At 47.4% G+C, this 15,834-nt stretch overlaps 1 protein-coding gene across 3 annotated transcripts; it reads left to right on the forward strand.

The window, feature by feature from the left end:
- The first annotated feature begins 1,409 nt into the window (after positions 1–1,409).
- Positions 1,410–15,128, forward strand: SERPINA9 (serpin family A member 9). Of its 3 annotated transcripts, XM_032179895.2 has the most exons (6): positions 1,410–1,471; positions 8,029–8,261; positions 8,562–8,673; positions 10,488–10,761; positions 13,018–13,165; positions 14,553–15,128. In XM_032179895.2, the coding sequence occupies exons 1-6, from the start codon at positions 1,435–1,437 to the stop codon at positions 14,754–14,756; spliced, it is 1,008 nt and encodes a 335-aa protein (XP_032035786.1). In that variant the 5' UTR covers positions 1,410–1,434; the 3' UTR covers positions 14,757–15,128. The 3 variants fall into 3 exon arrangements, with proteins under 3 accessions (XP_032035786.1, XP_032035784.1, XP_032035785.1); XM_032179893.2 differs by having other exon boundaries at positions 8,029–8,673; XM_032179894.2 differs by having other exon boundaries at positions 8,219–8,673.
- Positions 15,129–15,834: the final 706 nt, after the last annotated feature.

Here is a 15,834-nt window from a genome sequence, read left to right on the forward strand (position 1 = left end):
CAAAAAATTGGGACAATTGTAGAGCTTATCTCATTTTTTACCTTCCCTGCCTCTTCTCTAATGTCTGAATTGTTTTATGTACTTTTCGAGTATCTCAATAGTGTCATAAATTTTGTCTAGTTTTCTATCTGTTTACAACCGTTTGCAACCAATATCAGTTACTTTGTTTTGGCCAAAAGTGTAAGTCAACTCAAACTTTACATATATACCTGTGTAACTTTACCTTAAGTAGCCACAGGACTTTTCATCACCCTGAGTTCCCCTTGCTTATTACCAGTCAGGATTACTCTTCAGAGGTAAATGGATTATTTCAATTCATTTATTCTTTTAGCAACTACTTACTGGACCATGAGTATTGGCCAAAGAGTGGGTGCACAAGTAGACAAAATTGAGGTAGACAAGATCCCTGATTTATGAATTGTTCAGTCACACAAATAAATGTGAAACTATGACAGTGATAAGTGTTTCACTGAGAAGTTGATGGTACTATAAAAATAGCTGCTAGGAGAAATTTTTCTTCTTTGAGCGGTCAAAGAGAGTTTCCTTGAGGAAATCACACGAACTAGGGCCTAAATAATGAATAAAAATTAATTAGGGGAAAAGTCAGACGAAGAGAGTTGGAAGGATACTCCAGGAGTAGGAAACAACAAATATCACGTGTGAGCATAAAAAAAAAATCAGCAGAACGGGCTAACATGCATGTCAAAGGCAAGGGACTTCATGATCTGTGATGAAGTTAGATTGGCCAGCACAGCCCAGGCTATGCAAGTTAAGACTTCAGTGTTTACTTTGGGAAATGGGAGGCTATTGAGACATTTTAAATAGTAAGTGACACAGTCAGGTTTGAGTTTTAAAAGACTATTCTAGCTGTCATGTGCAGAGTGAATTGAAGGAGCAGGACAGGGTATGCAGAGAGGGCTGTTAGGAAGCTTTGTGGTAGCCCAGGCAAGACACAATGACAGCACAACTAGCCTGCCAGAGTGGAGGCAGAGAAAAGTTGATGGACTTGAGCAACATTTAGGAGGTAAAGTTGACAAAACTGGGAATAAGTTGACATGAAGAAGAAGGAAGAGCAAGGATGCCTCCTAGGCTCAACTAACTAGGTGAATGGTGGATCCAGTGACAGAAATGTTGAAAAGGGGTTTCAGTTGTGGCTGTTGCTGGGAGATGGTTCTTGGGAAGGAGTCTGAGTTCACTGTGGTTCATATTGCGTGTAAGGTTTATTTGCAACATCAGGAGGAGATATCAAGTAGGCAGTTAGACATATAGAGATCAGAGGAAATGATTAAGCTGGAGAATAAAAATAATACATCATTTGCCTGTCTTAGTAATGAAGTCGTGGGTGTCATGGCATGAGAGCAGCTGGAGGGAGAGGAGAGATTAAAGTGAGGAGAGAGCTACAACCAAGTAAGCAAGTGCCAGGGCTCGCCAACCATGCAAGGACAGGGCAGGAGAAGAGGAACCCGCAAAGGTGGGTAAGAAGGAGGTGCAGAGAGATCGGGAATGTGGTGTCACTGAGCCAGAGGGAAGGACTGGATCAGAGCATGGTCTTCAGTGTCAAATGCAGCTGGAAAGTCAAGTAAGATGAGAACCTAGACACATTAGTTGGCTTTTAGTAGCATCTGGGTCACATTTTTGTGGATACAGAAGCCAGGCTGGAGTGGACCAGTGAGTGAGTTGGAGGTAAGGCCACAGAGGCCATGAATACACAGTTCTTGAAAATTTGGGCCACAAGAGGAGGAGTATGGAAATAGGGCAGCTGCTGGAAGCAAATGAGAGGGTGAAAGGAGTGTTTTTGTTGTTGTGTTGTTGTGGGTTTCTTTGTCTTAACGAGCAAGACTTGAACAGTTTCCAAACTAACAGCAAGGATCAGCTTGAGGGGGAGTGTTTAAGTGCAGAAAAGATAGGTGGAAGGGTCCTGAGGTGGAGAGAAGAGATACTTTCTAAGGCCCAGGAAGAGGGACTGGACCTCAAAGGAGGGCAGATCCTCTGCTTTGTTGGTGGAGTGGAGGTGTAGGGGAGAGAGAGCGGTGACTGGGAAAGTAGGGATAGGCAGAGAGGATGCCCTTTGAGGGAAGCTGAGACAATTCCTTTTCATAGAATCTCTCTTTTATGTGAGATAGGAGGCAAGGTTGTCTGCTGAGTGTGTGTGTGTGTGTGTGTGCACGCACACATGTGGGCACACATGCATACGTAGCGGGGTGGGCATCCATTCCACCCTGGAATAAAAAGGTTAAGGACATGGAAAAGGTGAAGCTTTTCCCTGAAAATGGGAGTGAGCTGATGAGTTACATGTTGCCAGGTGGATAAAGGCTGGTGGTTGGGAACCGACAGTGGACGAGGCTGCCTTGCAGAACCCCTCTTCCAGCAGCACTTGGCAGGGAAGGAGCAGGCAGGTAGGTTCTACCACACATAGAGCCTTGCCACAGGGCTGGGACATGAAGACACAGGTCTGGGGGTGAAGCAAATTAGATTAAAATGAAGCCCTTGACACCCAAGCTGGATAAAGAGGCAAACCAAGATAGGGGATGGGGTGGAATTGAGGAATGCAAACAGCTGGGTCCTGAAAGATGAAGCTGGGGAGGTAAGTCAGGGCCCAATAAATAAGGCTCTTGAGGCTGGGCGTGGTGGCTCACGCTTGTAATCCCAGCACTTTGGGAGGCCGAGGCGGGCGGATCACGAGGTCAGGAGATCGAGACCACGGTGAAACCCCGTCTCTACTAAAAATACAAAAAAAATTAGCCGGGTGTGGTGGCGGGCGCCTGTAGTCCCAGCTACTCGGAGAGGCTGAGGCGGGAGAATGGCGTGAACCCGGGAGGCGGAGCTTGCAGTGAGCCGAGATCGCACTACTGCACTCCAGCCTGGGCGACAGAGCGAGACTCCGTCTCAAAAAATAAAAAAATAAATAAATAAGGCTCTTGAATTCCAGGGGCTTGAGCATTTTTCCTGAGCTCAATGGGGAGCCATTGAGGAATTCGACGTGAGGCGAATGATACACCAGATCAGCATCTGGAAAGGTCACCCTATCTGCAGGGTGGAGGAGCACTTGGAGATGGGAGTGAGTGAGAGACAATGGAAGGTAGAGTGCAGGCTGCGGTAGCTGGGAAGGAGAGGTCCAGAAGATGCAAGCCCTGGGGACGGCAGAGTGTCCCTGTCACCCGAATGAGCAGTGCCCACTGGCCGAATGCTCACATAAACCCAGGCCACAGCCAAAAGAGGGGCAAGGGCCTTGGCAGGGCTGGGAGAGAGAAGGGGTGGCCACAGGAGGACAGAAGTTCAGGGTGGGGAGAAGCAAAGTGGGGAGTGTGGTGGATTTTAACAGCTGACTGAATGAGCTTTGGCCATGGTTTTCCCCCAAGAGAGCAATGACCTGGGGGCCCTCAGACATAGATCCCAGACTCAGAAGAGAGGGCCTTTTGAGACCACCTCTTCCTGAAGTCTTGTGAAAAGCAGAGACTTACCCGAAGTCACATGGAGGCCAGTACCATCGATGAGTCAGGACACTTAGTAGCCAACTCCCCGACTTCAGGGGGGTCTCCCCTACTCAACCCAAGTCCAAAATAAACAAGACTTGGGGCATGGAGGCCGCGTCTAATAGGCCACCTCTGCTGATGGGAATGGGGATTCTATGGGAGGCACAACCCAGTGTCAGTGGGGGCCCCCTGAGAGCCACCTGCCCCACCCCCAGCCTCCACAGAAAGGGGCACAGACCCCTGGTGCTTGTGGCATTCTGGCGCCTGGCAGCACCCGCTTCCCTTCCATGTGGCTGATGTCCTCTTCCTTCAACTGGTCCCCTCTCCCATGGTCACGAATAGCCAGGGACAATCCTATTCCTTCACCCTGATTCCAAGGGAGAGACACAAAATCATAAGAGCCACAAAAGAGATGCAGCTTTGGTCTCCTGCCCACCATGGGCTGGATGCCGCACTGGGCATTCTGCAGACGTTGTCTCGCCCTTCCTCAGAGCTGCCCTCCTTACAGATCGGGGTCGACGCAATTCAGAAGGTGAAGCAATGTGAGGACGATGCTGTTCTCTAAACAGAAAGTACTGCTCTGAGGTTAGGAGGGGAACCATGATCTTGCTTAGGCTCTGACTTCTGAGTGGCCGTCAAGATCAAGTGCTGCTACTTCATCACTGAGGCTAGAGGGCCTGCAGACCCCAAGTTAACACAGTAGACCCCGGCTTGTCACAGGGAAGCCTGCAGATGCCACACTCTTACACAGCTTCCTGAAGAGCCCCAGTCTGTCACAGAGCTCATCAAATAAGAGAAACTTGGGGTTTCAGTCCCGTATTCCAGGAGGCCTCCTTCATTTCACCACCCTGGTTTTTGGTTTTCTGTTGTTGTTGCTTTTTTTTTTTGAGGTGGAGTTTCACTCTTGTTGCCCAGGCTGGAATGCAATGGCCTGATCTCGACTCACTGCACCCTCCGCCTCCCGGGTTCAAGTGATTCTCCTGTCTCAGCCTCCCAAGTAGCTGGGACTACAGGTGCCCGCCACCAAGCCTGACTAACTTTTGCATTTTTAGTAGAGATGGGGTTTTGCCATGTTGGCCAGGCTGGTCTCAAACTCCTGGCCTCAGGTGATCCACCTGCCTCAAAAGTGCTGGGATTACAGGCATGAGCCACCGCGCCCAGCCACCACCCCAGTTCTGAGGCTGGTGTAAATGCTTCTCCATCTCAGGGCAGACACCAAGTGTCTACTGAGCTCCTACACTGGGCACTTTTCCGTGCTGGCAGGGGAAGGGGGAAAGAGGACAGGAAGCAGGTGTGAAGAGCAATGAGGAATACAGACAGGTGCCGGGATAGTCTTGAGAACTCTCTGCTGCTGAGGCTCTCTGCAGCCATCCCCCAGTGGGTTCCAGGGCACAGAACCAAGTCTGCACATCCCCGCATGGGGACCCCTCTCTCAGCAGCTGGTCTCTCCCACTCCCCAGCCCTTCCTGCCGGCTTCTGTGGTGCTGAAATCTGTGTCAGAACCTTTTCTGTTCCTCAAAGCTGCCTGGCTCTGGTTCTCTCTGGGCCTTTGCACAGGTGGTCCTCCCAGCCTGAATCTCTGTCTTCTCTGCTTTTCCCCTTTACCTTGCTAACATTTTTCAAGTCTCAATCAGCTGACACTTCCTCTGGAAGCCTTTCTTGTTATGGAATAGGTGTTCCCAATGCCTGTACTTACTCATCACACACACACTTCTTGTGCCTTGTGGTGTTTGCTAATTGTCTGTCTTCCCAATGGGCTCCTTAAGGACAAGGACCCTGTCTCTCTGTCCCTCATTGTAGCCCAACACCTCCTATAGTACCTGCATAATAAGTGTACATGTTCAACCCTATGGACCAAATGCATGAATTACACATTCAAAGAACCTAGAGATTATCTAAAGGCCTGCGTGTGGTCAGTGATAATCCATTTGGTAATAGAAGTCGAGTAAATTTCCAAAGTGGCAGAAGAGAGAAGGGAGAGAGTGATGAAGTCACAACAGGAAAGCGGGGCCAGGGAGGGCCTCTGAAGCTGGTAATAGCTAAGTAGAGTCTTCCAGAGTGAGAAACAAGGGCTTTTCCATGAGCAAAGGAAGGTGGCATCCAGGAGGGGCATTTGTAGCAGAGTATGCTGTGCCTGAGTAAGGGGTGGGTGAGTGGGAAGAGGAGGGAGGGAGGTGGACCCTGGGCTGTTTGCTGTTGGCGTTGACTGCGGAGACTGCAGACAAATCCACTGGCCGGCAGTGGGGCCGAAGAGAGGGGAAGCAGTCAACTCCTAAGGCCATGTGTCATAGGGTTCCCAGGGAGCTCTTTAAGAGTCAGGACCCTGGCTATCTCTTCCCCATTGTAGCCCCAACACTTCTATCTCTCAGTAGATCATCTCTGTGCAGAGTCAAATTGGTGAAGTTTCTTAAGAAAAACGTTTTGAGCAAACATGACCAGAGGAGGGAGATGAGTCCAGAAGCCTTCAGGATTGTCCAGGGGAGAGATAAGGAGAGTTTGGACCAAGGGAAGAGCAAAGAGATGGAGAGAAGCTGGGGCTTGCGATGTCTCAGGGAGGAAGAACGATGTGGGGAAGGAGGGTGGCCGAAGAGTGCAGAGTGACCGTCAGTCTCCTGACTTGGAAGATGGCAGCATGGGTAAAATGGCCTTGGAGAAAGGGAGAGATAGGGCACTCAGGGTGGGGGCAGCTCCGGAGGTCAGTTCAGAACAGGTTGGCAAAGAGTCCAGTAGGTGGATGGATGGACGCAAATGTAACTTAGAAAGAAAACTCCACTTTAGTCAAACAGGCAAACACAAAACTACAAAACAGAAATCACCCAATCACATAAGTGGAAATGGAGAGAAATGAACAGTTTTGCAAAAGAATTACTCACTCAGTTAAAGGGTTCTTTATAAAGTTCCATCTAAGTTAAATTATATCTGGTATAGTAAAATGTGATTCATTTACATATTTCATTTCCACAGAGAAATTGTTGGGAACGTGGCTGTCACATTATGCTTGGTCTGACATAGACAAGTGACTATGTGTGGCAATATTTTTGTCGCTTTCGGCAAAGATTCTCTTGTCTTTTCCTTCTCCATTTCTGGCAAAATAATTGTTCACTTATTGACTGAATTCCTGTTCCAGTGGGTAAAGTCTTTCCTTCACAAACAGGAATAACACTTCATGCTGGTGCTCCTAGGAGAAGAGTGGGTGGCAGCCATTCACACTGTAGTATAAATGACTAAAGAGCAAAGTCTGATGAAGGGCAAGGGGGGGTTATAAAGGCACTATGCTTGTGAAAAGGATGATGGGGGAAGGACATCCAGGTCATGGGGGAGAAAGAATAAAATTGGTGGGGAGAGAAAAGCCTTCAGACAGATGGGACCTATTGGAGCACACACCTGCTTTGCTTTCCCCTCTGGCTGAGCACAGACCCCACCTGGCCTTGCACTGGATTCATACACCTTCCTTCTATAAAATGACCATTTACTGTTGTATCTCAGAGTCAACCCACAGGGTTGGAGCTCCTCTGTAAAGGTGTGTTGAAGTAAATGAAATCTTTCTGATGAAACTGAACAGGTGAGGGTGCTGTAGGCAGGGCTAGGGAGACCTGCAAGCAGTACTTGATAGAGTTGCTCAAATCAAATTCTCTCTGACTTCAACAAAACAACAGTAAAAGTAATGTATTGAGTGCTCACCATGTGCTGGGTCCCGTGCTGCACAATTTGTGCCTTATCACACTCAGTCCTCTGAACAACTCTGTAAGGTAACTATCTCTGTTTTACAAAGGCGAAACAGAGAAGTCCAGAGAGGTTACTTGTCCACCACGAATGTCAGGGTTGGATGCAAGCCCAGCCCTGTTGCGGTTTGAAATTGCTATCAGGTCATTTAGTCTGAAGTCTCCTTGGTGCCAGAGCCGTGTCAGCTGAGGCTTGAAGAAGAAGCAGACAGATGTGGCTGAACTGCAGCTCATCAGCAACTGACTGCCAGTGCTCAGGGCACCTGAAGGAGCACAGCAAAAAGGACAGCCTTTTGCTCCAGGTTTCCACTTTTTGAGAGATATGAACACATTAGTAAATGCCTGTGTCTGGGAACAGGCAGTCAGGGTGAGAAAATGATCAGATCTACACAAAATGGATAAAGACTGTGCGGAGGGACCTCCAAAGGGTGAGAAACCACCTCTGGCTGCTAAGAGGGAGACTTTGCAGTCTGGTCTCACACTCTCAATTTGTAAAAAATAAGTCTATGAAGCAGAAACATCAAAAAAGCATGGATTTGGAATTTGAGACCTGACTTTGAAGTCCACACAGAACACAGACAAGTCAACCGTGTGGTTTGGGGTAAGTTACACAGACTCTCTGTGGCCTGTTTACTTATTTGCAAGTAAAACAGCAATGATAATACCTACATCATGGGACTGTTGCGAGGCTCAAAGGAGATTACGTGAGAGAGCTCTGTTAACCGGCCTCTCTGTCCTCATTCTGCTGCTGATGGCATGGGGTGTTGAAGGGTCTCTGATTCAGGGCCTGGACCCTCACTTTACCCCCTCAATTGTTCTTACTTCTCTTGCAGACATATTTTGTTCCAAAATGGTATCTTCCCTTTACGGAGTACTCTTTGCTGTTGGCCTCTGTGCTCCAATCTACTGTGTGTCCCCGGCCAGTACCCCCAGCGGATACCCCCACCCTTCTTCCACAAAGAGCACCCCTGCCTCACAGGTGAATTCCCTCAATACCGACTTTGCCTTCCGCCTGTACCGCAGGCTGGTTTTGGAGACCCCGAGTCAGAACGTCTTCTTCTCCCCCGTGAGTGTCTCCACTTCCCTGGCCATGCTCTCCCTTGGGGCCCACTCAGTCACCAAGACCCAGATCCTCCAGGGCCTGGGCTTCAACCTCACACACACACCAGAGTCTGCCATCCACCGAGGCTTCCAGCACCTGGTTCACTCACTGACTGTTCCCAGCGAAGACCTGGCCTTGAAGATGGGAAGTGCCCTCTTCATCAAGAAGGAGCTGCAGCTGCAGGCAAATTTCTTGGGCAATGTCAAGAGGCTGTATGAAGCAGAAGTCTTTCCTACAGATTTCTCCAACCCCTCCGTTGCCCAGGCGAGGATCAACAGCCACGTGAAAAACAGGACCCAAGGGAAGGTTGTAGACATAATCCAAGGCCTTGACCTTCTGACAGGCATGGTGCTAGTGAACCACATTTTCTTTAAAGGTAAGGATTTGAGAAGTTGATTTTTATTTATTTATTTTATGATGGTGATGATGATTTTTGCTTAGTGAAATACACAAGCCAGACAAACCCTAGACTACAGAGTGGAGAATTGGGAGGGCCTGAGCTCTAATTAGCTTTGCAATTAGCTGGCTGCAGGACCTAGGATAGCTCATATTTACCAGTTACAGTGGGGGCTCATTTATTTCTCTTTGGGTAGACAGATTAAGTGTCTTGAGGCGTGTTTATATTTGACTCAGTGGAAAACGCATAGGAAAAATCTGGAAACTACTTGAGAGAAAGGACCTTTTGCCACCAGCAGCTGTCCCACTGCCCCTTGAAAGTTTTAGAGAAGGAACATGGAACTCTCTGACAACCCAGTTTCAGAAGCAAATCCAAGAGTATGAACACTTTCATAGGTGTAGAAATGTAGACAAGCTGATGTGACTGTCATTCATACCTCATATATATATGAAGTCTCCTTCATATATAACTGCACATAGATATAGATATAGATATAGATATATACATAGATATATGTTAGAGTTTTACAGTTTTCACTATGTTGCAGGGAATGAACATCAGCTTTAAAGTCAAACAACTTGGATTTGAATTTCGCCTCTGCCCCATACTTGCTTTATGATCCTCAGCACGTGTCTCTAAAAGATTTACCATGTGTTGAGTGCCTGACCTGTGCCAGTCTCTGTGCTGACTGGATAGTCTGATGATAAAGCCAACTTTATAGGGTTGTGCTTAAGATAGAAGTGCCTGGTGTCTCCAGGCAGAGTTTTCATGGATGCCACCGTATCATCCCTCCCTTCCTCTGTCCCTCTCCTCTCCTTCCTTCCTCCCTCCCTTCATCCACCTGTTCACTCATTTATCCATGCACTAGTTTATCTGTCCGTCCATCCAGGCATGCACCTAGCCAACCAGCCAGGCATCTATCCATTAACGTATTCATCTATCCATCTACCCATTCACCAAGTTATCCATCCATTTGTCCATCCATCAGTTCATCCATCCATCCATGCATCCGTTCCTCCACCTAGCTAGCCAACCACCTGTCCATTAATCTATTCATCTATCTATCCACCCTATATCTGCCCATTCACCAAACGATCCACCCACTTATCCCTTCTGTCATTCATCCATGAATCCATGCATGCATCCATCTATCCACCCAGAGAGCCAACCATTTATCCATTAACCTGTTCATCACCCTCCATCTACCCATCCAGCAAACTATCCACCTATTTATCCATCCATCAGTTCATCCATCCATCCATCCATCCATGCATCCATTCATCCACCTAGCTAGCCATCTAGCTAGCCAACCACGTATACATTAATCTATTCATCTATCTATCCATCCATCAGTTCATCCATCCATCCATTCATCCATCTATACACCCAGCCAGCCAACCATCTACCCATTAGCTATTCATCTATCCATCCACCCTCCATCTGCCAAGCTATCTACCCATTTATCCATCCATCCTTCAAACAGGAAAGAGAAGGAAAGAAAACTGGTATGCTTTGAGCCCTTACTAAGTTACCTTCACTTTATGTTGTTCCATTTAACTTAATTCTATTTTTAATTGAAATACAATTCACGTGTCATAAAATTCAACATTGTATTGGTTTATAGTATATTCACAAGTTTGGGCAACTACTCCGTTGTGTAATTCCAGATCTTTTTTTTGTCACCTCAAAAAGAAACCTCATACCCATTGGCAGTAATTCCCCATTTCATTTTGCTGTCTTTGCCTCACTAATTGCACTTTGACATAAAGACCTCTTTTCTCTCTTTGTGCTAGCCAGGTGGGAGAAGCCCTTTCACCCTGCATATACAAGAAAGAGCTTCCCATTTCTGGTGGGCAAGCAGGTCACTGTGCGTGTCCCCATGATGCACCAGAAGGAGCAGTTTGCTTTTGGGGTGGATACAGAGCTGAACTGCTTTGTGCTGCAGATGGACTACAAGGGAGATGCTGTGGCCTTCTTTGTCCTCCCTAGCAAGGGCAAGATGAGGCAACTGGAACAGGCCTTGTCAGCCAGAACACTGAGAAAGTGGAGCCACTCACTCCAGAAAAGGTGGGCATCTGTGTCAATCTCCTGGGCCCTGAGGCAGGGGATGCACACATTCAAAAACGGGGGAGAGATTGTGCTAACAGCTGTTGGATAATCACTTCTGCACAGTGAGCACCAACTGCATGCAGGACAGAGAGCCTGGGGCTGTCTATACATGTTTGCACATGAAGTTCACTATCACCTGATGAGGAGTCTTAGTACCACTCATTACACAGATGAGGAAATGGAGGCTCCAAGGGGGTAGGTGAATTGCCCAAGGTCATGTAGCTGTTATATGCTAGCAGAGCTGGCTCTAGAAGCCAATCTGATATTGAAATCTATGGAATAATCCCATAAAAGCAAGCAAACAAAAGCATTGGTGGTCATATATAAGAAAGAGGATAACAATATTACCAAATCCAAAGGTTGGTGAAAAGATAAAGTAACCTGCTATTTACAAAGTGCTTAGAAGAATTCCTAGAAGATAGTAAGTGTTCAGTAAATGCTAGCTAATAATGTTATTTTTAGTTCTGTAATTATTATGGTGAGTATAAAAAATATGGAGAATATCAAAAAGATTAATCATGAGATAAAAAAGGAATGTCAAAGTTTTATGCTCTGTCCCTTAGCAACATATTGTTGGCATCATAGAATGATTTTAGCAGCATTCCCTGGTGTTCATAGTCTGGGAAGAGAGAAGCAAGGCTGCAGTGTAACTGGAATTCAAGAAAGAGATTGGATAATGCCCCAGGGGAGGGCAGGAAAGGTGCTGAGGAGCTTCTGAGCAGAGAGAGATCACTTTCAGCTGGGACTGAGGGACAGCTTCAAGGAGGTGGTGGGGTTTAGCTGCACATATGGGTAGCATATGAGCACACAGAGGCTTGGGAAGGGCAGCTTTGATAGAGGACACAGCACTGGCAAAAACTCAAATTCAAGAATGAAGAGATGCTGCAGGGTGTGTCAGCGATTTCTTCTCTTCTCAGGCTGCATCTGGGGCTGGGGATAGGAAGAGGAGGTGGCACAGAATCTCAGGGAGGGAGGGACAGAGCACAGAGCAGCAGATGGAGCACAGAGAAAACAGGGAAAGGGGACAGTGGCAGGGAAAAGAGAGCTGTCCCTGGCGTGAGGGGTCACAAGACACCTGTCAGATGAGGACTGAAATGTGTCCATCCAATATTTTTGTGCTTTCATTGCTGTGAGTCGCTAAGTGCATAACCTTGGGCAAAGCACTAAAAGTAAGATTTACCATCTTTAAAATGGGGGAAGTGTTGTTGAATGTGCCTGGGACAATGTCTGGCATATAATAAATGTGCAGGCTGGACTCATGCCTGTAATCCTAGCACTTCAGGAAGCTGAGGCGGGTGGATTGCCTGAGCTCAGGAGTTCAAGACCAGCCTGGGCAACATGGTGAAACCCTGTCTCTACTAAAATACAAAAAAAATTAGCCGGGCATGGCCACATACACCTGTAATCCCAGCTACTTGGGAGGCTGAGGCGGGAGAAACGCTTGAACCCGGGGGGCAGAGGATGCAGTGAGCAGAGACCATACCATTGCACTCCAGCCTGAGTGACGAGTGAGACTCCATCTAAAAAAAAAAGTTCAATACATGTGGGCTGTTTACTCTTGGTTCAGGGAAACCATTGCAGAGGAAAAAAAATATTGTGCTCAATTATCAGGTGGTGCTGTTCAATATAGTAGCCACTAAGCCACCTGCAGTTATTTACACTTAAATTAACTGAAATGTAGTAAAATTAACATTTTAGTTTCTCATTTGCACAAGCCACTGTTTAAGTTGCTCAGTAGCCACACATGGCTAATGGCTACTGTACTGGAGAGTGCAGGTCTAGGATCTTCCCAGCATCACAGGAAGTTCTGCTGGACTTTGCTGCTCTAGGGCGTTAGCAGGGCCTGCGTCAGGAAGTGCTGGTAAGGAGGTACTCCGGACAGTGAGTGGGTGGTTGATGAGCTTCTATTGCTGCTTGACGTCTCCTGTTGGTTTCTGCCATAGACTCCCTTGCTGACCACCTTCTCACCTCTGCACCCACTTCACTGGGGGGCCGGCCTGTCTGTCTCCTTGCATGTTTTTAGTGCTGGACCTGCTCAGCTGGGAGGCTTATTTCAAGAGCAACCTGGATTTCTTGGCTAAGATGTGTTGACCTTTTTAGCAGCAATTAGCAATGGCTGGAGGAAGAATGGAGTCTCCCAAAATGGCATCTAGGAGCAGAGATGCAGACACCGTGGGCTTGTAACCTCATTGTTTCATTTTCCCTACTCCATAGGTGGATAGAGGTGTTCATCCCCAAATTTTCCATTTCTGCCTCCTACAATCTGGAAACCATCCTCCCGAAGATGGGCATCCAAAATGCCTTTGATGAAAACGCTGATTTTTCTGGAATTACAAAGAGAGACTCCCTGCAGGTTTCTAAAGTGAGTTGAATGAGAATATTTGCAAAAAAAGTCCAAGCTGGAAGCACCTGCAGAATTAATCAAGCGCTCTTATTTCATTGATAAGGAAACAGAGGCCTGAAAGGTGAAGTGCGTTTCTTCTGCAGCCAGAAGAACCAAATCTTGTGGCCTACGGCCACCATGCCTCTGGCACTCAGCATCTGTTATCCCTCTTCACACAAGTGTTCCGAAGGCATCCTCAGCAGGCAGCTGCTCCCCCATGCCTACTGCAGGCGAGCAGGTGCTCCCTCAGGATCTGACTTCACCTTCCTCTTCCCTGAAGTTTAGGCCCTCACACAGGCATCACAGTGTGGCTGCCCGTAGACCATTTGCACTCTGTACATGTGTTATCTGGCCTTCAGGGTGTAAGGAGACAGAAAGAGAGAGAGAGGAATTTTAAAACGTAGTATATTAGATCTAAAAGTCTAGATTTCTGACCCTCTTGAAACAAATCACTGACTCTAATTCCCACATGGTAACAGTGAGCCTACGTGTCCACACGGCAGCCATCATAGGCGCTGAGCTGTGCGTGCCCCTTTTAACCAGACAGTACCCTCCAGGTAATGTGGGCACCCCATGGTCTTACAAGAAGTCTCCGTCAGTTAATTGGGGTTACCTGCCTAGCCCCTGCACACATATGGGTTACTGATCCCTGATCTAAAATTTTATTTTGATAGTGGATTATAATAGTCAGAAGTGATCCTGGGGCCACTGAAGGGGACCTTTGTCATTGGTTTTCAGAAAATGCTGAGAGGCCGCACTGGAATATGATGAGCATAATGGACTTTTTCTCGAGGAAAGTGCATCCGTGAGCCTATGAAAAATAATGCCTGTAGTCACAGGAGCTCAAGCCTCCCTGAAGCTTAGAAATCCAGGAACTCCAGGTTAAGAATCTCTTCCCTAGAAGACAAAGAAGGGATCTAACTTTAGTCATATCAAACCCATGTCTGCCATGCGAGAACTGCAGCAATAACTACTGCTGGCAAGTCCACGAGCACTTGCTTTGTATGATCTCCCTTAATTTACACAATAACCTTACGGGACACATGCAGTTATTATTACCTTTTATAGATCGGGAAACTGAAGCACGCAGCATCTAAATAATTTTGCGACCATAAGTGGCAGAACTGAGACTCACTCTGATCTTCCTGCTCTGTGTTTGTAACCATCTCAATCCCAGTGTAAGGACCAATAGGCCATAGTCAACATCCACTGAAATCTATTGAGCAAACCCAATGCCAGGCATTTGAACCTTGAATCCTTTCGAGGTAGACATTACCATTCCAGGGCAAAAACACTCAGTTTAGTTTACTCAGTTAAGTAAAATTGTCTCCACTGGGGCCACTGATGTTTGTTTTTCCCTTGGCAGGCAACCCACAAGGCTGTGCTGAATGTCAGTGAAGAGGGCACTGAGGCCGCAGCAGCTACCGCCACCAAGTTCATAGTCCGATCGAAGGATGGTCCCTCTTACTTCACTGTCTCCTTCAATAGGACCTTCCTGATGATGATTACAAATAAAGCCACAGACAGTATTCTCTTTCTAGGGAAAGTGGAAAATCCCACTAAATCCTAGGTGGGAAATGGCCTGTTGACTGATGGTACATTGCTAATGCACAAGAAATAACAAACCACATCCCTCTTTCTGTTCTGAGGGTGCACTTGACCCCAGTGGAGCTGCATTCGCTGGTACGGACACCACTTCCAAGGCTCCATCACCAAACCATCAACAGGGACCCCAGTCACAAGCCAACACCCATTAACCCCAGTCAGTGCCCTTTTCCACAAATTCTCCTAGGTAACTAGCTTCATGGGGTGTTGCTGGGTTACCATATTTCCATTCCTTGGGGCCCCTGGGAATGGAAATACACCAACCCAGGTTAGGCACCTCTATTGCAGAATTACAATAACACATTCAATAAAACTAAAATATGAATTCAGCTATCAACAGGGTCCTAATCTGAAAATGATTTACTAGCGAACTTGCGGTGGCTGGGCTGTCATCCCATGACATCTCAGAGGCTGCATGATTTTTTTCCTTCATTTATTCAACAAAAACTTATTGAACACTTAACATATGCTAGGAGTAAATCAGACAGACAAGATTCCTGGCCTGTTAGGCCTAAATGGGGGAGACAGACCCTCCTACAGCAACAATGAAATCAAACCTATAAACATGATCCTAAGAGCTTATGATAAGTGCCATGAAGGTATTGAACAGGATGACTGAGAGTGAGGAGAGGACAAGGGAGGAGTGTGTGCATGAAGGCTGTGAGTCAGGAATGAGTGGCATGTTGGAGGGACAGAGCAGGGACCTTGTAGCATCATGTGTGGCAGATGGAAGAAATGAGGACACAAAGGCTCAAGGAGGTCGGCTGGTGGAGGCCGTTGTTAGCCAAGGAGAGAGTCTGGGTTTGTGGGGAGCGCCACGATACCGGCTGACGCGGGCTAATGCATGGGCTGTGAAGGTCTCCCTGGGTGCCATAGGACAGTTTTCCATCTCCTCGCGGCTGGCTGCCTTCCTGACTCCGATGACATCGTGTGTGCACACACAGCCCTCCGGGTGCTCAGCCCCTTCCCTGCGGGTTTGTAACGGCAATGGTCCCACTCCCATACTCTGAGTCCTGAGAGCAGCACAACGAGCAATGGGCCAT

This window comes from Hylobates moloch, unplaced genomic scaffold (genome assembly GCF_009828535.3).
Source record: "Hylobates moloch isolate HMO894 unplaced genomic scaffold, HMol_V3 SCAFFOLD_16, whole genome shotgun sequence".
In the NCBI taxonomy this organism is placed as follows: Eukaryota; Metazoa; Chordata; class Mammalia; order Primates; family Hylobatidae; genus Hylobates; species Hylobates moloch.

Bases quoted from the DNA above. Each gene is read 5' to 3' on its own strand.
- SERPINA9 (XM_032179893.2), top strand. From the start codon at position 1,435: ATGCAAGGACAGGGCAGGAGAAGAGGAACCCGCAAAG. The intron at 1,472-8,028 runs GTGGGTAAGAAG...CTTCTCTTGCAG, and splicing joins GAGAAGAGGAACCCGCAAAG to ACATATTTTGTTCCAAAATG. The intron at 10,762-13,017 runs GTGGGCATCTGT...CCTACTCCATAG, and splicing joins AGCCACTCACTCCAGAAAAG to GTGGATAGAGGTGTTCATCC.